General features: G+C 36.5%; 2 protein-coding genes across 3 annotated transcripts in view; one reads left to right on the top strand and one right to left on the bottom strand.

Annotated features, from left to right (window-relative positions):
- Window positions 1–24,464, bottom strand: part of LOC115760361 (calcium/calmodulin-dependent protein kinase kinase 2) — a 36,273-nt gene extending 11,809 nt beyond the window's left edge. Inside the window, exons 1-2 of one of the 2 annotated variants that reach the window (XM_030701650.1) lie at window positions 24,267–24,464; window positions 21–1,094 (exon numbers count right to left, since the gene is read on the bottom strand). In XM_030701650.1, the coding sequence (XP_030557510.1) occupies window positions 21–1,073 (1,053 nt within the window). In that variant the 5' untranslated portion in view covers window positions 1,074–1,094; window positions 24,267–24,464. Of the gene's footprint in view, window positions 1–20; window positions 1,095–23,051; window positions 23,215–24,266 lie in introns of those variants that run through there. The other variant, XM_030701651.1, reaches the window with a different exon arrangement.
- On the top strand, window positions 20,972–22,278 carry LOC115760362. Its single transcript, XM_030701652.1, has 2 exons — window positions 20,972–21,016; window positions 21,072–22,278. Exon 2 carries the CDS (start codon window positions 21,080–21,082, stop codon window positions 22,163–22,165), a length of 1,086 nt encoding a protein of 361 aa, XP_030557512.1. The 5' UTR covers window positions 20,972–21,016; window positions 21,072–21,079; the 3' UTR covers window positions 22,166–22,278.
- Window positions 24,465–25,540: the final 1,076 nt, after the last annotated feature.

Consider the following 25,540-nt stretch of genomic DNA (forward strand, 5'->3'; position numbering starts at 1 on the left):
TTAAATTACGTTTTAATTACCTGACCTATTTGATCCATAAGTTTATATTGATTAAGCTGAAGAAAACTTCCCGATTTCTCAATGGATATTCTACGTGATTCACGTAAAGGAGGCCTGCATCGAACTGGCCGAGGACTACTGTACGGACTGCCATATGGACTGTATGGAACGTTTGGATAAATTGGTCGGGATTCTGCAGATTGAAATAATGTTGATGCAATATTTGGTCGCTGTGCTGGACGTTGGCGTAATTCTCCAGCATACTTGTCAATGATCTCATCTTGACAATGTTTCATTAAGTCGGTGCTTGGGGCTATCAGTTGAAACTGGCTCTCGATAGACCGATGTTCTGTGATATTAGGAAGGTGATGGTTATGCAAGTGTTGATCAATATTAATTATTGCACAGTCCCCATTGTATAAGTCAAGTGATTGCGATTTTAAAAGGGATGGAAGATTTTGTTTTGAGCAGCACGTTTCATTTGATTTAGACGGACTAGCAATCGTGCTTTGTGTACCACTAGGAAGTATATATGACAACTCATTTCCTGAAGTTGAACTAACCGAATTGGGGGGAAGTAAAGGCTTTCCCCGTTGAACTGTTTGTAACTGAGAAGCACCACTTCCATTCAAAACATAATTTTTATAAGTATCACAATCATGGTTTTCAACATTGTTACCATCAGTTTTATCGGCGCTTATTTTTTGACAGTTCTGAGCTTCAAAATCTTGCATATTTAGTTGCGTAACTCCAGAACTTTCAGGAATTTCGGTTATCCCTGTGGAAAAATCTGAAGTGTCAATGTGCATTTTTTCTAATTGATTGTCCAACAATAAAGGCAATCTTTTATTGGTCGTTTCAGAGTTTTCGTGCTCACAGCATGTAATAACATCGTTGTCGTCATCATCCCAAGAATAACTGACGGCACTTTCCCTATCGTATGAATGTTCTTGCCCCTTTCTGAATGATTTATCAGCAGTTTCCAAAACTTTTCCCGGATCTAAGACGTTTATATTGCCTGCATTGGTTATATTAAAATCCGACATAATGTAACTGTGTGCGCATATTTGCATTTGTGACCAATTTTTTCAAATCTGAAAAAATAAATAAATTATGTATTTAACATATGTATACAATGAATATCTATAGACACTATATCTCTATATTTAAAACTATTTGTGCTGACTAACTGACTGATTGGTGATTAAACGCAAACGTTTGTATGAATCTTTTTGTTTATCATCTGATAGGCCTCAAACTCATTTTCAAAAATCTTTGTTCAAATTCACTTTACGGATGTTTCACACTTTCTCTAAGTGCATTCCTCCTTGGTGGAAATGGGGGTCAAACTTTGGTGGGTAACGTTTCGCGGTCAAATTGATTTCCAAGCATATAAGTTAACACATCCGGCCAATAATTGTGTAAGTTAACAAGTAACCCTCTTAGTTATTAATTAACTCTCGTATGTACTGGCAAACAAACATTTGAGCTCAGCGCTCTAGATGCAACATTCAGCGGCGGTAACCAGATACTTTGGAGCAGGAGTTTTCGTTATCGCCTACAATTATGTTGAGGCGGCTTGCCGACCATGACTTTGTAGCGTATTATTTAGAGTTATTATCTTTAGCTTAAGCTGCACTAATATTGTAATTGCAATTCAGTTCTGTTCATACATTCAGCAAGCGCACTGCTTCTGAAATACATTACTCCGTCATTTCGGTATTTAATATCAATTCTCTTATTGCTGCGCCACAATAAAGCAATAGAACTCTGCCATTGTACTGTCTCTGAGTGACGGCGCACGCAAGCAATTGCTTAACTGGCGCCCAACAGTGAATTCACGATCTACTGAAAAATTGAATACCTAGAACAAAACCAGCAGCAACATCAGAAGATATATTAACTTGCGAAAGACAACGCAAACTACAGTGTCGGAGGGTCACTTTTATTTTTTAAAAGCACACACACATAAAACAAAAAAACATATAAGTAGAGTGCCTATTTAATTTTAATCAAAAAATCGTTTTAGCTTGTTTGTAAACTAAATCTTTGTGAGGACAATGTTCAACTTTTACATATAATAATACCCTTTTGAGTGTTAGTGCTAGAAGAATTAGTATCCAGTTTTCACAAAATACCCATTGAATTAAAACAATTTAATACAAACAAACGCGGGAAATGGTGGTCCGATCAAAACTCAACACATAATGTGCCGCTGCACTGGCAAGTCAGGCCAAATTGTTTGAACAAAAATTAAAAGATTTAAAAAGCAAATTTGCCAACACGTCAGTGACTGTAACCGAAGTACCAGGCACTCTATTATTAGAAATAAAATAAAAGGCCCTGTCCATTAGGTGCTGCGTTTGTATGACACGCCACTGAATTTTAAAGTCATCATTAACAGACTTGACTTTGCATACGCTGATAAATGACCTATTTACTTAATTTAGTAAAGACTCTACCCAAGGAAATTTGACCATTATACAGAACTTCGAGGATATGAAGCGTAAACTAACGCTCCTCATTAATAAAACAAGAATGACTTACGACGGTACCTGGGCTGCATCTCTTAACGAGAAATACAGAACAGATGCCTTGAGGCTTTTTATTTTAGGCACAAAGAATTCCTTAAACGATATTTTTTTTCGGCACGCCCTAAAGACCTGCCATCAGCTCTGGGTTTAGCTAAAGAACTTGAGTCTAATCATGATCGCTTCCAATTTGCAAACAATTATGCAAAATGTCTTGAGGAGAGAGCTAACCGGAATGAGCAACGACAAGAAAAGAGTTTAGCTAGGGACAATAACAACTCGCAACAGGGTAAAAGCCTATTTTTCAGCAAGCAGAAAGCTGAGAATAACAGGCCTTTCCCAAAAAAGGAGCTATCTCAACCTATGGTCATTGACAAACCAACCAAAACGCCTCAAAAAGAGCACTGCAAGGTACACGGGACCAAAACAACAAAGAGTTAATCACCTTTCGCAGGAAGACACCCCACCAAACTAAGAGGAGCAAGAACACCACGCTATTACCAAATCGGAGGTAGCCGACATTATCGATCAAAGTAATCAGTATGAAGAAGTCAATTGTTTAGACATAGCTCCCTGCTACCGTTTATAGAACGAGCGATAGCTGGTAAAACAATTAAATTACTTATTGACACTGGTGCTTCAACAAATTATATAAAACAGAGCTAAAAAACGTAACAGCAGTAAATTAACCTTTTTTTATTTAAGTCACTTCATGGCTTTAACTCTGTTCAGAAAATATGCCTCATTCATCTTTTCAACACAACAGCTTCATTTGTTATACTCCCAAGCCTGCCAACTTTTAACAGAATAATAGGACTTGATCAACTTCATAAAGTAAATGACACGTTGAATTTAAAATATAAAATATTGCAAACTGAATCTGGATATGAAATATTCCAAAACAAATGTCAACTTTACAGAAGGTGGAAACATAGAAGTCCCCCAACAAATCCAAAATAAATTCCGAGAAATGATAAAAAACGAAAGAGAAAGGCTATCTTCGGCACGCCGAAGATCTAATACCCTTGCAGACCCAACCTTTTCATAATGCCTTTAGTACTTTGCCCGTATCTAAGAAGCACAGGGAAAATAGTTAATGCCGAGTTTGGTCAAGATATCTTGATCAACAAAAAGGTTTTTAATCAAAAACCTAGTTTTCGACCGATCGTTTCTATGGCAGATACATGATATAGTAATCCGATCTTAATAGGATTTTGAGTATATATGAGTAGTATAGTAGAATTAATAAATGCCGAGTTTGGTCGAGATATCTTCAAAAACAAAATGTTTTTTTCATACAAAAACTTAATTTTCGACCGATCGTTCCTATGGCAGCTGATCTTAATAGGATTTTGCATATATATGAGGAGCTTAGTAAAACTAATAATTGCCGAGTTTGGTCAAGATATCTTGATAAACAAAATGTTTTTTCATGCAAAAACTTAATTTTCGACCGATCGTTCCAATGGCAGCTATATGATATAGTAGTCCGATCCAGCTGGTTTTCACATATGTGCTGCGTGTAACAGGAAGAGGGACTTCTGCAAAGTTTCATTAAGATAGCTTTACAACTGAGAGACTAGTTCGCATAGAAACAGACAGACGGACAGACGGACAGGCGGTCAGACGGACAGACGGACAGACGGACAAACGGACATGGCTAGACCGACCCGGCTATTGGTGCTGATCAAGAATATATATACTTTATGGGGTCGGAGATGTCTCCTTCTATGCGTGACACATTTCACGACAAAATTATAATACCCTCTGCAAGGGTATAACAAGTAAGAGGTTCTAGTTGGGAGCTCGCGACTAGGGGATACCCTGAACCCTCTTCCAACATCATATGCATATATATATATTCTATTTTAGAAGCTATATGTCAAGTTTGGTGACTCTAGCTCTTATTATTTACCAAAATTGTCCAAAAAACAAGATATCGATATCGATTGCTTGGAAACGGAGTAAGTTATCGATTATCGGAAACAAACTCGATCTGCGCGGGAACTAGGAGCATCTAAAATTTAAAGTCTCTAGCTCGTACAGGTTCTGAGATCCTTGCGTTCATACATACGGACGGACGGACGGACAGACAGACGGATATGGCTAGATCGACTCGGCTATTGGTGCTGATCAAGCACCTGGTACATACATTTGGATTTTGCACAAATACAATATACCCTTATACCTATTTTTAATGGGTTCAGGGTATAAAAAATGAGCAGGTGTTTTTGGTGATCCTAACGAAGCCCTTTACCGCTACCATCCATACGGAAAACGAGGACCCGATATATTCTAAATTATACCCTTATATAGGGGGTGTTTCTGATTTTGTAAATAACGAAACCAGCAATTTATTAATAGATAACATAAGGCCATCAGATCACCTTATAATAACTCGGTGTGGGTAGTAGACAAAAAGGGAATAGACGAACAGAGAAACAAGAAGAAAAAGTTTAAATCTTGGATTTGTGGTCTCTCGAGGCGGTATTTCAACGAACCTCAGTAAATAGAAGCGATCGCCAAGTTTGAATAACCAACCACATTATTTCATGTTAGATCTGTTTTAGGTCTATCTAAGCTATCTAAGCTATTATAGATGTTTTATTAAAGATTTCGTATTCATTGACTTTCTGGACATAAATCAACAAAAAGAAATAATAATAGCAGAGCATAGCAGGGCTCATAGAGCACCTTGGGAAATTAATAGACAATTACTCCAAGACTACTTTTTCCCAAAAATGACCCTCTGATAAATGAATAGTAGTGGACACCCACAAAAAAAGTCATTGGTGAAACACCCATTATTTCACAGGTTGGCGATATACTCCATTTTTTTAACGTGCATAGATACATCTTAAAAATGTGCTATCGTTAGCTTCTAGGACTATAATAGACATAGAGCCACCAATCTTTCAATTTATAAATTTTTACCCACATACCAGAATAATATACCAACGCAGATAAGAGTTGATAAGCAAAGTAACAGAACATTTTAAAGCCCAAAAAAAATCATATACTGTTACAATGAGCTATCATTAAAGTCAAAAACAAACCACTTCTAGAAAATAGTAAATAAATAATTGTTAATTCCCCGCCACTCCATAGTACATTAAATGTGCAAATAGAGAGATTTCATAGCACTCTCGCGAAAATCGCTAGATGCCTGAAATTAAAAAACACCTGAACGATACAGTTGAACTGATACTTCAATCAACAATAGAATACATCAATATAATACATTCTATCATAAACAAGAGACCAATTGACATAATACACTCTTTCTCACCAGAATTTGAGGCAGAGATAAAATTAATAAGGCCCAGGAACTACAGCTACAAACATAACTAGAGAAGACGAAACCGAACTTTCCAAGTAAGTGATAAAGTATTTTTGAAAATAAAAAAAAGGCTAAGCAAGAAACTTTACGAAGAAGTTATTATAGAAGCTGACTTGGGAACAACGGTTCTAATAAAGGGGAGGGGGGTCCATTTTTTGCTCTATTTTATGTTTTTTTTTACTTAGGCTTTCGACTGCGATACTTTTCGTAAAATTAGCAACCGCCAAGCTAGCAATATTGAAAACTCCGGGTACAAAAACAAATTATTAATTTAACCGAAACTGTAAACAAGCTTGCCAAAAAGAAACAAAGTGAAACAGGCCACGTCTATTAGACTCTACTCGCAAGGGATGGAATTCTAATCTCAGAAATCAAGATATTAAGGTTGTCAGTTACACTTGCAAAGATTAAAATGATAAGCCCGCTATTATCGATTTGCAAGATTTAGAAAAAATATTAAATGATCACTCTAAGAGTATAATAGTAGAGTTTAACGGAAGTAGCATATGTCAATGTTTTATTAGACCATCATTTCTTACATTTTATAATCAAATATCCCGAACATAGCTTAGTTTGTAAAAAAAATCACGTAGTCTCCTGTCCACACAATGGTACAATACTAAATTTCGATGATAATAATAATGTTGCAGACTTCGGTAATAAAATACTGCCAATTAGAAACTTCTCTCCACGACTCCCTATTTAAGAGCATGAGAAATACCTTCAAAAGACACTCAGGCACAACAACATGGACATTCCTGTATAGTACTCGGCATTAGGACATTTTGAGTCTAAAATACCTGCAAAGGCTGAACATCGAGAACTTGCAATACTTTCGCGATATAGAAGAAAAGTTGACAACAAGACCACAATATTCAGCGCATCCATAATTTTCATCCTAATTATTGGATTCTTTCTATGCGAAATGTACCAGAAACAGAAAAGAGCTAACCACCAATCAGGCCAATAATTGTGCAATCCAAGCGCGAAGATAAGGAGATGGAAAGCTTTCATTGACGAGCATAATGCTCGAATCTTCTATAATTTAACCACCCTCGCGCGTAGTTGTTAAGTAACCCTCGTACTTACTGACACATAAACATTTGAGTTCCAGGTAATTTTGTTATGTCGCATGAGTTTTCTTTATCGCCTACAATTATGCTGAGTCGGCTTGCCGACCATGACTTCGTAGCGTGCTATTAAGAGTTATGCTTAGCTTAAGTTGCGCCAATATTCCAATTGCAATTCAGTTCTATTCATACATCCAGCAAGCGCACTGCTTCTGAAATACATTACTCCGGTATTGCCGTATTTAATATCATATTCTTTTATTCCAAGGATCTATGAAAAATTATTTCAGATCTTTATTACATTTTTCGCAAAATCCACCTCTGTTGGATGGAAAATACGAGTCAAAGGTATAATGAATGAAAGTATAGAACTTTTGGCTCTTTAGTCGATGGATTTTAAACATATTTTCGAATAGACGTGAAGGTAATAATACGAGTAGATTTAAGTTTTCCACTTGGTAAAAAAGTTATTTCCGGTTGTTTGATTATATGACCTGTGGTTAAAAATGTGTTCATTAGAATTCTTTTTAAAATATCGACTACTGTTCCGAATTGGCGACGACTTTTGCAACGCAATACTTAACTTTACGTCAACTGCCAACAGACTGACCTTGCAAATGACTCTATAAACCATGCTGTTTTCGTGAACCAAATTGAATATAGTGACAGTGCCGTTCATCTAAATGTATGTATCCGCAGCTGAGTGTTGCCACCATCCTAATTATCGTTATACGTGCCGGATGATAAGAGTTCCTCATTTTCAGTGACAAAATATCACAGTATATACATATAACCACAGCTGGATGCAGTGACAGCTGCTCACTCGCTGTCCTCCTCCTTCCAGTCTTTTGCTTAAAGGCGAAACAGTCTGTCTTCAGTTTAAAGCGTAATCCCAAAAGATGTTTATGAAACGTTTACCAAGCAAGCTTAACTGCAGACGTAAACTGGGAGGAGTCTTTTGTCCAACATCTGCATCAGACACGCATGTGTGTAGCTTAATTGGCACCCCTCTTGCGGTAATGTATAAGATGGACTTACTTTTAAGATCATTTTTCAACATTTGTATCGACTGCAATTTTGCTACAACAATTTTGAATTCGTCGCCTTTCTTTGAGCTATTATTAAAAAATCCTGTGAAACCCAGTAACGACTGAACTTTAATGTTTATGGTGCTTACGAAATAGCTAACTACAGTAGTCTTCTTCCATGCCAAATCTTAAAATTTTCCACGCACTACCGAGGAATGAAATACATTGACAGCTGCTCTAAGACATTCGGGTTTTTTTACATGAATTCTTCAGCTGTGGTGGCATCGACTTTCATATCATTCAAATTGAACTGCTTCATTTTCGCATTTGCATGACTCTGGAAAACATGATCGTACAAAACTCGGCAGCTTGTAAGAACATCTTCAATCCTTGGAACAAGAAAAAAATTCGAAAGCATATTTTTCATATTTTTTCTACACTACGACAACTTTACTGGCAACATATGAAGACGATTTTTGTTCAATGATTCGATCGAACCGTTTCCTTACGGCTTCTGCTTTTTAGATTAATAGTCAACTTCAGCTCTTTTGGAAACTCTTTATTTACTGTGATCAACAAAAACAGAACAATATATTTTAATTATTTATTCACTTTGAATTTGAATCATTGGTTTTGCGACTAAATAAATTTTAATTGAGAGAATTATTATTATTCCGTAATTTTTACGATTTCAGAGAAATTTTTATATTTTTTCTCAGCTCTATATTGTAATATCACACTCAATTGTAAAAATCTACGAATGTCACTGCGCTTCTGTAGAGGAATGATTGCTCAGGCTCTTTTTTAGGACGTAAGCTCGTCTGGCGAGCCCACATCTTAGCCAAAACAGCTAAATACTTGGAAATACTCAAAAAACTGGACTGTGCGTTATATTTAAATCGATGGGACATTAACATATTTCTGATTTCTAATAATAATTAGTAGGTAAGATCCCTCTGTAATATAATTATCGATGGTGCATTATTTAGTGACATGCACAAGAAACTTTTGAGTTTTATTAGCGCCTTCGTGTTCTGGGTAGTACTTAATTCTGCAATGATGGGTAATATTATATACCTCTTTCTTATTTGCGGTTTAAGCAATATCAACAAAACACATATTCATTTTCCTGTTTTTGTCGTTTTACTAAGTGTTTGTGGTTGTAGTTACCAGCTATTTTTTTCATTGTTAGTTCTGAGTGAATTTTCTTTATTATGCATCCAAACGGTCTGTCTTCGCGCATCAGCTAGTGATAAGATACGGTACCGAATGGAAGTAGTATATAAGTTGCCTTTCTGTAAGACTAAGTAACCTTACATTGGATGAAAATATCGCCCCTCATATTTGTCTAAGCTGATGGCAAGATTTATGTCATCCCAGAAAGTGTCTAAATTTGTTAATTCTACTAGCATTAGTAGTAATTGCATTGGATTTAGGTGGACCGGCGCATGAGATGGTGCTTCAGAGATATGACGGTGCTGTTATAAGTTGATTATATACTGGTATTAGCTCTATTGACATAGATGTGCATACTAATGGAAGATAGATGGGTATTAGCAGTTTTGGTGGTAGCTGTGGAGTAAGGAGTTGTAGTTGAGGGGCCTGCGGAGTCTTCAATTTGACGAATTTCGTAAGTTGGTTATTGGGCCAACACATATAGTTTCGTCGCCAACGACTTCTACTATATGCTACCTCTATATTGATTAGCATCAATAACCGAGTCGATCTTGCAATATCGGACCGTCCGCCCGTATGTATGAACGCAAGGATCTCAGAACTTATAAGAGCTAGACAATTTGAGCACAGGTCCTCCTACTGCCCACGCAGTATGAGTTAATTTCCGCTAATTGATAACGTTCCTCGTTTCCAAGCAATCGATAAAAATAGATTTCAAAATCCTGTTTCTGAGCCATTTTTTCAGGTTTTAGTTTAAAATTTGAAATGTAGCTTTTAAAATAGCATACAGCTAAATTTTATAGCTAACAAATGCAAGAATTTTTGTATACATGAGACACACACATGTGCGTCTTTATTAAATTCCATAAACAGCATTGCAATCGCGATTGTTTTCTCTCTTATTATACCCTGAACAAATTACTACTACTACCTAATATGGCAGCTTAACCTAGTTATAAGTATATGCATTCTATCATCAGCATTGCAATTGCGATTGTATTGTTGTTTGTGCCGCTATTTTAATTCTTTTTATTTCTCTTTATTGGTGGGCCTGTTGAGTAGGGGCGGCAGCAAGTATTGCGGTCTGTTGCGAGCTCGAACCCTACCGAGAAAACAATTATTTTATACCCTGAACCCATTAAATATGGATAGAAACGGTATATTGTATTTGTGTAAAAGTGTTTGTAACAGGAAATAGGAAGCATCAATAGGCGAGTCGATCTAGCCATTTCCGTCCGACTGTCCGTCTATACATATGTATGAACGTAAGGATCTTAGAACCTATAAGAGCTAGAGACTTAAAATTAGATGTAGGTCCTCCTAGTGCCTGCGCATATCGAGTTTGTTTTCGATAATCGATAACTTGCCGCGTTTCCAAGCAATCAATAAAAATCGATTTCGACATCCTGTTTTTTAAGCAATTTTGGTAAATAATAAGAGCTAGAGTCACCAAACTTGACATGTAGCTTCTAGAATAGTATATATATTTGCATTTGGTGTTGAAAGAAGAGGGTTCAGGGTTTCCCCTAGTCGGAAGCTCCCGACTAGAACCCCTTACTTGTTTTTTTTTGCTGGTGTGGCTGTTGAGTAGAGGCGGCAGTCAGTAATGGGGTCAGTTGCGAGTTCGAACCCTGCTAAGGGAACTTTTATTATGTTTTATACCCTGAACCCATTGAAAATGGGTAAAAAGGGTATACTGTATTTGTGCAAAATGCAAATGTATGTAAGCCTCTCCAACCCCATAAAGTATATATATTCTTGATCAGCATCAATAGCCAAGTCGATCTAGCTATGTCCGTCTGTCTGTCCGTCCGTCCGTCCGTACGTACGTCCGTGTGTATGAACGCAAGGGTCTCAGAACCTATAAGAGCTAGAGACTTGAAATGTTAGATGTAGATGCTAGTGCCCGCGCAGACCGAGTTTTTTCCGATAATCGATAACTTACTCCGTTTCCAAGCAATCGATAAAAATCGATATCGATATTCTGTTTCTTGGGCAATATTGGTAAATAACAAGAGCTAGAGTCACCAAACTTGACATATAACTTCTAAAATAGAATATATATTTGCATTTGATGTTGGAAGAGGAGGGTTCAGGGTATCCCCGGGAGCTCCCGACTAGAACCTCTTACATGTTTAAACTTAACTTTATAGCGCGAGCTGCATTTGGTGTTGGAATAAGAGGGTTCAGGGTATCCCCTATTCGGGAGCTTCCGACTAGAACCTCCGACTTGTTTTCTCATCGAAAATACATTTTTGTTATGGCTGGCGAGTAGAGGCCGTGGCAAGTAGCGTACGGGTCCTAAATACATAAAAGCGCGAGCTGCAAATGGTGTTGGTAAAAGAAGTTTCAGGATATTCCCTTATCGGTTACTTCCGCTTAGAGCCCTTACTTATTATTTATATAGTTTACTCAATATTGAGTGTTTTCCGTATTATCAATGCCAATAACCCATTTAGTTTTGTTTTTGTAGTAACTGTATATCTGAAATTTTTATTTTTATTTGGCTTATTATTCACCGACAGCGTGCCTTCGGTACTATTAATACGGGGCAATAACGCCTTTAATAAGTTAACACCCCACAATGACAGACGTCTGCGCTTTTTAAACTTTTCGAAGATAACGTATTACATCTTAGACTCGATTTATATAAATTTTCACAGTTTTCAATTTATTATTTGCATAAAAGGTAGCAAAAAGCTAATGCGGCTGGATTAGAAGAAATTCATTTCCTATACATACAAAAGTCCATTACCTTTTATTGGCCTATGCTCACATTTAAGGTTATTTATTTTTGGTTCTGCACTAATTGCAATGAAAGTGACATTTAACAAAGAAAGATAAAAAGTTTGTGTTTAAAAAAAAAAAGAACTAGTTGCCTTTAATGCACTACAACCACTACAACAACTACCTAAGAAATTAAACCGAATTAAAATGCAATGTTAGCTCTCAAGGCTACGGGGACATAATTTTACAAATAAAAGAGTGAAGTTCATCCTTTTTCCTACTTTTTAAAACGATTAACAATAGTAGATTCAATATACCTTAGCCTCGAGTTAGAGACCCTAGCGATCATAAATGCCCTGAAAAGATTTGTATATACATGGTATCAAATTCAAGATAGTGACCGACTGAAATTCATTAGCAGAAACACTAATCAAAAACAAAAAGAAGTTGAATCTACGTATGGCCAGTAGGGTGTTGAACTGCAAGCTATTATGATCTCGATTATTGATCAGGAAAGAGAAAGCAAAATGTAGATGCAAAAAATTGTAACAATATTATTTTAAAAACGTGTAAGAGGTTCTAGTCGGGAGCTCCCGACTAGGGAATACCCTGAACCCTCTTATTCCAACACCAAATGCAGTTGTTGCATTGATGTTTTCGCTAGCAGTCCATCGAATTGCACAATTACATATAACTTTGGTTTTTTCTTAACCGATCTTTATGAAAATTTCTACAGTATATCTTATTGTACCATAGAATATTTGTGCATTCTCAAAAAGTCAATTGCATTTAAATTTTGTCTTAAATTGGTTGGCAATACAAGTTGGGTTATTAACATGAATGAAAGTTCTGGCGTGGTAGCGGGGAGGTGGCGATAGGTATAAAATGAAAGATACTTGACATATATATAATGTTCTATAAGCAACATATCATGTTTGGTGACTCTAGCTCTTATTATTTACCCAATTAGCTGAACAGCAGGATGTCGATATCGATTTTTATCGATTGCTTGGAAACGAAGTAAGTCATCGATTATCGGAAACAAACTCGATCTGCGCAGGTACTAGGAGCACCCACATCTAAAATTTCAAGTCTCTAGCTCTTATAGGTTCCGAGATCCCCGCGTTCATACATACGGATGGACGGACGGACGGACAGACAGACGGACATGGCTAGATCGACTCGGCCTCTGATGCTGATCAAGAATATATATACTATATGGGGTTGGAGATGCTTCCTTCTGCCCGTTACATACATTTGCACTTTGCACAAATACAATATACGCTTTTTAATCATTTTTAATGGGTTCAGGGTATAATATTATTTTAAACATCGAAACGAATGCATTTAAAAAGAGGCAAATGTAAAGGAAAAAATGCAAACAAATCTAAAAAAATGCTAATAGAAAATAAAAGTAAACACTATGAAGCAAGCAATTGTGATAAATATACAACCAATAATGTAAGAATAGTGGTCCTGAAATAATGGAAGGAAATGTTTTATAAAGCACGACGAAACGGGTTTTGTAGGAGTTGTAGGAGTCTTAAGATTTTTTACGGTCCATACCAAAGGGAATAAAAACTGTTGAAGTACTCACTATGGCCTAGACAATAGCAAAGACTTAAAAAAGAAATACAAACTATTAATAAAAGATGAATGCATCAAATATAAGCTACAAAAACAAATTCGAAAGCAGCAATTGATTATTATTTTAATGCATACATTTAGTAGGCTAACATATATATTATCTGTATTAAAAAACTGTTTAATTGAGGAAAATAACATACAAAAGTAGCCATATCCTCAACACAAGCTAATGGACATGTGAAGAGTGTCCCAGCATTATGTTATATGAAGTCAAGCATGAGGAACATAGATAGCCAATATGAAAATAGTATAGAAGAACAGATATTTTGTCAATTTGTCAATTTTGAAAAGAAAAACAAATGCAATATTCAGGCATATGGGAAGTACACAAAACCTTGGCTCAACGGTAGAAAAAATATTGTTTACATCAATTACACAAATGCAGAAAACAATGATACTAGAAAATATAAAAGTATATAATATAAAAGTAAACAAGGCCAAAGTAATATTGTACCCACAAAAATTTCAATGAGTATTACGAAATCCTCCATAACAATCTAGGAGGACCAACAGCTAAAATTTCAAGGTTATAGCTTTTATAGGCTCTGATATCCTTGCGTTCATACATACGGACGAACGACAGATATACGGACATAGCTAGATCTACTCTGCTATTGATGCTGATCAAGTATATATATCCTTTATGGTCAGAGACGCTTATTTCTGCCTGTTACATCCATTTGCACAAATACATAATACCTTTTTTACTAATTTTTAATGGGTTTAGGGTATAAAAAGGATATCGATGCTAACGATAATAAGAAATGTAACAATTTATTTAATATATAGCTCTGATGGAGGCAGGGTGTAGCGATAGCTATAAGATTGACGATACTTGATCTGTATATACTATTCTAGATGACGTGATGTTTGGTGGACTCTTAAAACTTAAGAGATTTGTTTAAAAAAAATATAATTGGGATAGTAAATTTTATTGATTGTTTGAAGATGATCGATTATCGGAAACATGGTCTTACTGCGCGGGCAATAGGAGGATCTAGTATCAGTCTCTAGTGGTTTTTCTCGACTGGAGCTACATACATATGTATGCAAAAAAGTAGTTTTGGTAACTATACTATTGCATAGGGTATTATAATTTAGTCACCAAAGATTACACATGAAATTTATAGGATTTTAACATACCCCATAATGTATATATATTCTTTATAAGAATATACATACATCGCACCAGTCTATCATATAGCTCTGTAGGAATGATTAATCAAAAAATTATATTTTAACAAAACTAAGTCCTCTACATTTAAACAATCTTTTAACATCAAACGACTAGAGTACATGGATTAATCCTTGTAAGCAGTCACGTAAATAAATTGTTGAAAAAGCCATTTGAGCTTTTCACGATATCTATTAAAGCTCAGCAATTATGAAATCCCATCGATAACAAATTATTATTTTCATATAGCCTGTACTAATCGGTCTGGAATAAAGTGTTTTATAAATGGAAAATAAAGAAAAATCTATGTGGTATTCACAGCTATCGACGTAACGTGTTGTGATACAAACGGTGAGTACATTTAAACCTGCGCCAAAACGCTACAATCAATTTGACATAACATAATTTACGTTTAGCGAAGTGAAGTGCCTGACCCACGTCAACTTGGTCAATGCATGTGTGTCAAAACATACAAATGGTTCTTTTGTACACCGAAGCCGCTGGAGCTCTTTGAGCAGCCCCATTACCCCATGAAAACCATGTAAGTGAGCTATTCATTCATAACAGACTTTAAGTACTGCGTTCTGTTCTGCAGATCCAATGGACCATTGAATGTTCTATCATTTCGACTAATAAAAAGATATTTTTGTGTTGTTTATATCTCCTAAAGGGAGCTAGTCTGATTCTGTGATTAGTTGTCATTTCCTATAACATCTTATGAATATAGCATTCGAAAAATATAGAGACCCCAGCTCAGAAGACATTCAACAAAACCGAGAGTATTAAAATAAATCAGATATGGATCCCCAGAAATTTAGAGCTTTAGTCGAGTCAGCGGATTCAGCTGCCCTCGATGCACAGGCAAGGGCATTCAACAAAAGAGATGCAGCTCTTAAGGAGAACTTCAACCGACAAATTGCTGAGTTAACAGAAAAAGTAACATCTGAAGGTCACAGTGCCCCCAATGGATGCGTTCGAAGAAATACAAATCGCTGCGACGACCCTCTAGATGCGGTCAAATGTCTGGCAGAGCTTAAAAGGTCGCAAGAAACTTATGTTTCATGGCGACAAGCTGCAATGGCAGCATATAAAATATTTCGACGACATAATGGCAGCTCTCGCCTTACCAGGCAGTAATTATTAACAGAAGCAAAATAAGGCGTTCGGCCGACGCGGTTTTTTCTTCGTTTACCACACTAATAAATTTTATTGCCATCATCAACCGTTAAGATTTCACCTACAGGGACAAGAGGCCAGTTCATGTTATCGAACAAGAAATGGGCACCCCCAGGCAAGGGCAACTCATCTTGGCTCAATATTATGATAAAGTTGAGAAGAAAGGCACTTTACTCATAAACAAAGTCTCACGCCTCACTAGCAAAAGGTATATGAGAGAAGTTTAGAGGTGATGCCTTACTCAATTTATCTCTGGCCTTAGGCGCAGTCTCTTTGATGACCTATTTGCGGCACATCCGGTCGATCTTAGCTGTTTTAGCAGTCGCACAGGAAATCGAGGCTAATTACGACAGATACACTTTCGCAACAAAGTATGCCAGCAGCAAAAGTCTCAACAGCCCCAACAATCCAAACAGAGCGACCAGCGTAATGGTAGGCAAAGCAACGGCAGCAATGATCACCAACATATCGACGTTGACCCTTCAAGGTCTCGAGTAACCCACAGGCTTACAAGAGAACGGACACCTCTGACCGAGCAACGGGTCAGTGGCGCCAAAGGGTAAATCACACTACTCAAAGCCAAGAATGTGGATGTGAGGGGTATGCAGCGGCAGCAAAAAATGCTGATTCGCAAATAGCTGACGATTCGGAAGGGGACGATCTCTGACGATCTCAAATTTTTTAAGGTTGGTCCCGGTCAGGCGGGCAGTAGCGGGGACTCAGATGAAGTTCCTCATTGACACGGATGCGGCAAAAAATTACATTCGTCCGCACCATGGGCTGGAAGAAGTCCGCCAAGTCGATAATCCATTTACCACCCACTCCATTCAAGGCACTACCAAGATTTCAGAGAAGTGCTATGTATCAATGTTTGGAAAAAAATGCTACTTTTTTTCTTCCCTTGGCAATAATCCTGAACCAATATTGTACCATAGGTGTGTGGATGTCAATTTCACTACGAAAAAGTTTTTTAAAAATGTTAATGGGGTGGAAAAAGACTAGACGCTAACGAAGCGCTGCCATACAGCACTACTGTAGTAGCCACTATAAAAACTGTTGACGAACAACCTAGCTATGCTAAGGTGTACCCATATTCTATGGGCGCAGCTGAATTTCTCAATAAAGAAATTAAAAATCTCTTGGAAAATGAAATAATTCAGAAATCTGTTTCTCCCTATAACAACCCCATTTGGGTGGTTGACGAAAAGGGCACGGATGAAATGGGTAACCGAAACATGCGTCTTGTGATAAACTTTCGGAAACTCAATGAGGGAACCATAGCGGACAGATGCCCAGTATCTCTATGGTTTTGGGAAATTTAGGTAACACCAAGTACTTTTCGACGCTGAATCTTAAGTCTGGCTACCACCAAATCACGCTCGCAGAGCTTGACCGAGATAACTTATTTTTCGGTGAACGGAGGGACATTACCTTGGATTTGTTTTCACTACCCGGGCAAGGGTAAGACCATTCATGGTTTCCAGTAGCCCAAGATAGAAATCAGATCGTTCTTGGGACTTGCAAGCTATTATAGATGCTTTATTAAAGATTTTGCATCAATAGCGAAACCCATCTCCAACATCCTATAGGGGAAAATGGGTCACTCAGCAAACATAGATAACGAAAAATTCCATTCGAATTTGTGCTTTTCGGAAACTGCGGAACATATTGGCATCCGAGGATGATATGCTTCGATACGCTGACTTCAAGAAGCCGATTGATCTAACGACCGACGCTTCAGGATATGTTATTGGAGCAGTACTTTCCCGAGAAGGACGAACCATCACAATGATCTTTAGAATGTTAATCGAAAGAGAGCTGGAAACCGTAAGTTTTGCTATGGCAAGATATGCCCCTAGCCATCAAGTGGGAGAAACTAAAGGAATTAACACAAGTATCGCCACTAACCACGACGCCCCTGTCTGCGTTTTTTGTGACAGTTCTGGTCATGGGATATATAATTGTTCTCAATTTGGAAACTTGACTCCTGCATTACGGCTTAGGGAAACGAAATGACTTGCATTGTGCCTGAACTGTCTAAAAAAGGTCATTAATTGCGACACAGACCAAATCAAAGCATTTATGTTTTTGCGGTAAAAGCTGCACAACATGCCTGGAAAAAATGTCGGCAACATCTTCTGCCAAGTTGCTTCATGCTAGTGTCCGATTTTGTCGCTTTGCAACAGAAGTCAAATAAGCAGGACCTACCCAGAGAAGTGATGCATAACTCCCATTATGATATGGATGACCGGGCTGTCGAGAAGTTGAATCATGTCGACTTTCTGAGTCGACATGCACAAGATGTACTCATGTGATCCACAGAACAACAGACAGCACGAACAAGAAAAGCCAGAACGAGGACGATCACATCAAAGCAATCGTTTGAATACTTAAAGGAGCCGTACTTGATCTATAAGCTAAATGGCGGTTTGCTGTTAAAGGAAGCTGGAGGCAATGAATTGCAAATCCCAAAGCTGATAGAGCGAGAGGTAATCATGAATGCTTATGAAGGAAGGGTTATTACTTTGCATCCAAAACGGCTGGATGTTTTAAAGCAATATAATTGCAAACTTCACTTCGTGGAAGCGTTCTTCAACGTTGTCTTCCCTTGTTAGCTATTCTCTGTTCGAGGGTAGGCCAGGCCAGGCTGAGCTTCAAAATATTTTCTATAACCCCAAGATAAATAAGATTTTTTTAAAGGGTTTGTAGTATTGCGATCTGATCAGCATAGATAGAGCTGGCCGCTGATGAAGACGAGCTTTTGTGAAGATGTGTGTAATCTATGGCCCTGATAAGGTCAGATACGATCGTTCTCACTTCCGCCCTTTGGGCAATTGTATCTTACCGGTCCTCCTGCACATTCTTAATATAATTTTGGTTCCTCTAACCACTTAACTTGGGGGAGCTTCACTGAAGGATATATTTCACACTATAACAATTATTTAAATTCGGATTTAATCGTCAAGCAAGGGGATCCTACTTACCAACTAATTAGTCTCCCCTCTTTTCTCTTAAAGACGGCAGACCGTTTGTATATAAGGTGGCGACGCCTAGCCATATACGCTATACAGTCGTCTGGTACACATGACAGTATTGTCATTAAAACATTCAACCAAAAAACATTTTTTTTTTAATTCGTATTCATTGCTCATTTATCAAATAATTTGAACTAGCTGTTATTGCCCGGTCTGTGCGTTCAGTCATTCATTCGTTTTGGACAGGCAAATTAAACACCTCCATCGGTCGGATATGCTATTAGACAATAGCATAGAAGGAGACATCTCCGACACCATAAAGTTTATATTCTTGATCAGTATCATCAGTCCGTCTGTCTGTTTCTATGCGAACTAGTCTCTTAGTTGTAAAGCTATCTTTATGAGCACATATGTCAGAATCAGCTGAATCGTACCACTATATCATATAGCTGCCATAGGAACGATCGGTCGAAAATCAAGCTGTTGTATAAAAAACATTTTTGTTTATCAAGATATCTTGACCAAGCTCGGTATATACTATTTCTACTGTGCTCCTCATATATATGCAAAAACCTTTTAAGATCGGACCACTATATCATATAGCTGCCATACGAACGATCGGTCGAAAATTAAGTTGTGTGGAAAACGTTTTTGTCATTCAAGATATTTTGATTAAAGGTTGGGTCTGCAAGGGTATTAGATCTTTGGCGTGCCGAAGATAGCCCTTCTTTCTCATCATAATTTGATATATTGAATAATTAGGAAGACACTCGCTTTTGTCGACCATTTAATAAATAAATATAAAAGATAATAATTCACATTTTTTTTAATGAACGTTCTTTTTATTCGTTACAAAGTCCAACGAATACAACGATTTGACCGCACTGTGTAATAGCATATTTCAAAAAGATCTGACTTCAGCCAAGTTTCTCGATCATCGTCAAACAGGATGGACCTATTTTACGTTGATTGAATGGATCTGTATCGTATAAATTATTCATTTTTCGGTCTAGCAAAATGGAAGGCATCTAAAATTTGATCCCTTTGCACGCATGAGATTATTATGGGACTGCGCTATGCTTAACCCACTATAAGAATTGTCAAAATAAGTAAAAGACGCTAGTAGGGAGTTTTCAACTAGAAGATAACTTGAACCCTCTTCTACCAACAACTCGTTTGCTTTAGTAGTAATAAAAATAAATTTAAAAAAAACTTAGGTCGCTTCCTTGCCACCACCTCGCCCACAATCGGAATTGCAAAAGAAAAAGGGGAAAGTTATCGATTATGAGAAACAAACTCATACTCTGCGGGCACCAGGCGGACGTACCGTCAAAATTTCCAGTCTCTAGTTCTCAAATGTTTTCTGAGATTCTTGCGTTCAAACATATGGACAGACAGACGGACATGGCTAGATCGACCCAGCTGTTAATGCCGATCAAGAATATAAAAACACTATGGGGTCGGAGATGCTTTCTTCAGCCTGTTACATACATTTGCACAAGTACATTATACCCTTTTTACGCATTTTCAATGGGTTCAATGTATACAAAAATCCCAAGACAATACCTTATAAATTCGTTTATTTCAGTTTTTATGGGAACGGCGGACAGACAAGTATAAAGATATGAATGGAAGGCCTACTGATGTTGATTAAGAATAATTATTCCATGTGGTGTCGGAGAAGATTACTTCTGCCTGTCAAACATGTGCATAAAACCCTTTTTAAGCGGTTTCAGGTCCAAAATGAAGAACTAAAAGAGTTTTAGCCCAGGGTGTCCGACTAGGAGGTACATTGATGATAGGAGATACCCTGATCCAAACAACATTTTTTTTATACATGTATGCACAAAAACACGCATAGACACACAAGGGAAATGAATTCCTGGGAAATTTATTTTTATTAAATCTGGGCCGGTCAACGCCGAAAATCGATTTAGTTTAAAATGTATATAAATAAAATGACTATACAGGCTTAACACCAATTGTTTGGCTTTTCCAATTTCAAAAAGACCACACTCGATTTAATTTGAAAAAATATCTATATTTAGATTCTTAATGCTTGTACATACAGCATTTATGTTCTATATTTGAACGTACATCCGTTTTACGTCATTCGGTATTCGGCTTTTCAACAGTAATCGTCAATAAGTTTAATTAGTTGTAAAAAAAAGTGTAAGTAAGCCAATTTTTTATACTTTATTTTATTATATTTTTTTCTCCCATTTAGTGCTAGTTATGAGCCATTGGAGTTATATTGCTTTATGGCTGTTGTGTGTAGCAGCAACATTACAATCCATAGAATCTAGTAAATATGCAGGCAAGCCTTTTTCTCGACACGATAAATGGACGCAAGCTTTTAATGGAGAGTATATCCCGATCCAATTTTATAATGCTATGAGATCAGCGGAGGCCTCTAAGCAATCATTACAAAACCAATTAAGAAATTTTTTGGAGCAATTACAGAAAAATCTAACGACGTCTACTTTGCTATCTCTCATAGACAATACCCAACAAAATACAGATCGTCAGATAAGCAAATTATATGAATTATCGGTGTTTTTTTATACAGCGGCCGATGTGGCTAGATTTTTTGCCCGCGATTCTGAGATTTTCTTCGAAATTGCTAAGAACTCAAGTTATACCCTGTTGCTACAGCTTCGCCAAATTCCAGCAACTCAACCTACTGCAATTAAATTACTTCTAACCAATTATTTTGCGGAAATGGAATTTTTTCATGTAATGTTTTCCGAGATTATTGACGAAGCACTGGAATACACACAGAACATATTATTCGCGACTCAAAAGACCTTTACATACTACGCAGATGTTCAACGATTTATTTTGCAAAACTGGAACTTTAAGGGTGATATAGGCTGCTGTAAAGAATACATGGAATTTTCCCAACTTTATTCGTCCCAAATCTTTAAATGTGCCGCCGGACACGGTCTTGACGTTGCATTTGACGTGTTCGCCATGACTGAGCTTACTAGCAAATATGTTATGCGGCAGCTTGAGTTTCGGATTCAACGACTATTCAACTGTTTTTATTTTGGAAATTATGAAATTCGATGTAAATTTCTTCAAAATGCTGAACAAGACTTTCAAATGTTATTCAGTAAAATGGAGGAGTTGGAAATATTTTTTGACATCAAAATAAAAAATGGTCGCGTTTCAGCACTTAGAGTCCGACGTCAAGCTCAAATTGAAGAGGGTGCGTTGACTGGAGTAAAATCGTATGATGCTTGTATACCTAAAGACTTTCCACATAGTCAAATGCATCAGAGCTTAAAGCTGTGTTTTTATAATATAAAAGAATATTAATCATATCGTAATGCTTTGAAGGAATCAACTTTTCTACCAAGCGTTGTGTGCAATGCAACCAATTCATAACTATCTTAAAAAAATACATAAATTAAAATTTCAACATGATTTCGCTTGTTTCAAAATAAACGAACTCGGTGCCTGATAACACTTCGTGGCGAGAGATTAATTTGAGTGTTTACGTTCTTATTGCTGTCATTAATGTACATATACAAACAAGTAAGAGGTTCTAGTCGGGAGCTCCCGACTAGGGGATACCCTGAACCCTCTTTTTCCAACATCAAATGAATATATATATTCTATTTTAGAAGCTATATGTCAAGTTTGGTGACTCTAGCTCTTATTATTTACCGAAATTGCCCAAAAACAGGATATCGATATCGATTTTTATCGATTGCTTGGAAACGGAGTAAGTTATCGATTATCGGAAACAAACTCGATCTGCGCAGGCACTAGGAGCACCTACATCTAAAATTTCAAGTCTCTAGCTCTTATAGGTTCTGAGATCCTTACGTTTATACATACGGACGGACGGACAGACAGGCCGACGGATATGGCTAGATCGACTCGGCTATTAATGCTGATCAAGAATATATACATATACTTTATTGCCTGTTACATGCATTTGGATTTTGCACAAATACAATATACCCTTTTACCCATTTTTAATGGGTTTGGGGTATAAAAATGGTATACTCCGAAGATATCATTTTTAATGCGGTGATATTAGATATTCTTTCCAGAGTTTCACGTTATTGGTAACTGTGAAATAGATGCTTAGATAGAATAATTTATGTAAACAGCAAACATCATCAATGTAGCATTTGAAATATTTCAGAAATTATTTTATATACTGATTATTTATTACACCATTTTATTTACTGACATTTTCAACCATGTTATTTTATTCCCAACAAGTTATGATTGTTCATTTACAAATTTAGAAGTCTGAAGACGAATGCGTACAAGGAACAGGCATTCATTCAATCGATCGTTTCACTGGTTGCACAAAATAAGACACGATTTAAGTGCGATAGGTTTAAGACTGAGACTTGTTTTCGTAGAAAGAGACGTCAAGCGGGCACGCCTATGTATGTATGTATGTATGTATATCAATATATATATGTACATATATACTTTATGGGTTCGGGGACGTTTAATTAATACGCAATTAGTACCAGCACACATTTTTTCGTACGATCCGTTTCAATATATAAATGGAATTCCTGAACTCCTGCACTATACAAAATGTGCAGTGTGCCCAGAAAATTATGAGCTAAGGGTTATATTAAAAGATTAAACCACTAACCATACAACTGTATAGTTGTATGCTCAGTGTTACAACGCAACACAATAAGTTTACTTCTTTGTAATACAAACATCGAGGACTTATGGAATATTTGTAAATTATGAATTTAAAATTTTACCGACCTGAGTGTGGAATATGTCCCATTAAAACAATCTATAATAGGTTGATTTGAATAAAAGACAAATATTTTAGCTCCTTATTACATTTTTATTTTTTTTCAGATTTTTCGACTAGTGCCAATGAAATACAACATTTCGAGTACAGAACTTGTATATTCAGTAGCCTAATAAATTTGCGAATAATATTATTAATCTCATTGTAAACAAAATGAAAACATCTAGCCGTATATTCTAAATAAAAAGACTTATTCTCCAAGCAAATATTAATGCGATTGAGGATATGAGCCATATTAGCCATATAACCAGAACCATTAGCTAGTAGAGTACGAAAACTCTGACATAGTGATATAATTGGTGTTATGGTGATATTGCAGCAATTATGCAATTGTACAATTCCCATGTAAATCAAGTCATCCACAACATGACAAGTGCTTTTATAAATACGTTTCTTATCTGTAACCTTAGTTTTCCATTGTTTGGAATCTACAGTCTGATCAAAACGACTTTTATTAACAATGTTGCATGCCAATTCAATATTTTGGGGAACACTAGAAAAAATCTTTTTGACGTTTTCAATATTTCGTAAAACCGACCGAAATGATTCAGAAACATTAACTTCGCCAACTTCAGCTAGCTCAGATATAACATCGCCAAACAAGTTGAAAATACGAACCAAAGAGTCATTATCGGGACCCTTCTGCATATAAGTGATGGGCTCAACCATAAGAGCTATTAATTTGATTATCACATTGCCGCTTTTATGCCACTTTTCGTATTCATTCGATATTTTCCGTACGTCATCTTCATAGACCGCAGTATTTTTTACAGATGCCATTAGGCCAACTAATATTATGAGTTGAATAGCTCTAGATAGGCATCCCATTGCAATAGATTAAGCCCAAGTACTGTCCGAACAGTATATTGAATTGTATTTGCTGACAAACGATTTAGGGTGAACGAAACGAACTTCTTTCTGAATTCATACAATACATATAAACTTACATAGAAAACAAAGAAAACCGGTTTTATAAAGTGATCCTTTATACATACCTAGTATGCATTAAACAAATTATTCTGCTTATTTAATTATCCACACCCCAATAACAACATCTTATAGCCCCAGTTGATTTGGTCCACTCTAATCACTGGTCGTACTTTAATGTATATACATATATATTTGTTTTAAATAATGTATTTTCTGATGAAGCCCATGCATGTATATATATGTATGTATATATGTATATATATCATGTGCTTCATCAGAAAATTGATTATTGAAAATAAATATATGTACATATGATTGTGTATTCAAAAGCAAACTGAAATTCGGATTAAAGGCGAAACTATTCCTATATTGATAATTAAAAGCGTAAGCAGAGAAAAATGGATTTGCTAAAACTTAAAACATTCAACCCATACGTCAGAATATGTACTAGGTACGTACATAAACGTGTATGTATTTGTGCCTTATCAGACAAAGACAAAAGTCGAAACAGACGAAATCAACACAATATATTTGTATACCCTGAACCCATTAAAAATGGGGTATAATGTTTTTGTGCAAAATGCAAATATATGTAACAGGCAGAAGGAAGCATCTCCGACCCCATATATATATATATATATATATATATATATATTCTTGATCAGCAGCAATAGCCGAGTCGATCTAGCCATGTCCGTCTGTCTGTCCGTATGTATGAACGCAAGGATCTCAGAACCTATAAGAGCTAGAGACTTGAAATTTTAGATGTAGGTCCTCCTTGTGCCTGCGCAGATCGAGTTTGTTTCCGATAATCGATAATTTACTCCGTTTCCAAGCAATCGACAATCGATTCGATATCGACATCCTTTTTTTGACCAAATTGGGTAAACAATAAGAGCTAGAGTCACCATACATGATATGTTGCTTCTAGAATATTATATATATGTCAAGTATCTTTCATT

Source organism: Drosophila novamexicana, unplaced genomic scaffold, assembly GCF_003285875.2.
Source record: "Drosophila novamexicana strain 15010-1031.04,08,12 unplaced genomic scaffold, DnovRS2.1 tig00000434-arrow-pilon, whole genome shotgun sequence".
NCBI lineage: Eukaryota > Metazoa > Arthropoda > Insecta > Diptera > Drosophilidae > Drosophila > Drosophila novamexicana.

Bases quoted from the DNA above. Each gene is read 5' to 3' on its own strand.
- LOC115760362 (XM_030701652.1), top strand. From the start codon at position 21,080: ATGAGCCATTGGAGTTATATTGCTTTATGGCTGTTGTGTGTAGCAGCA.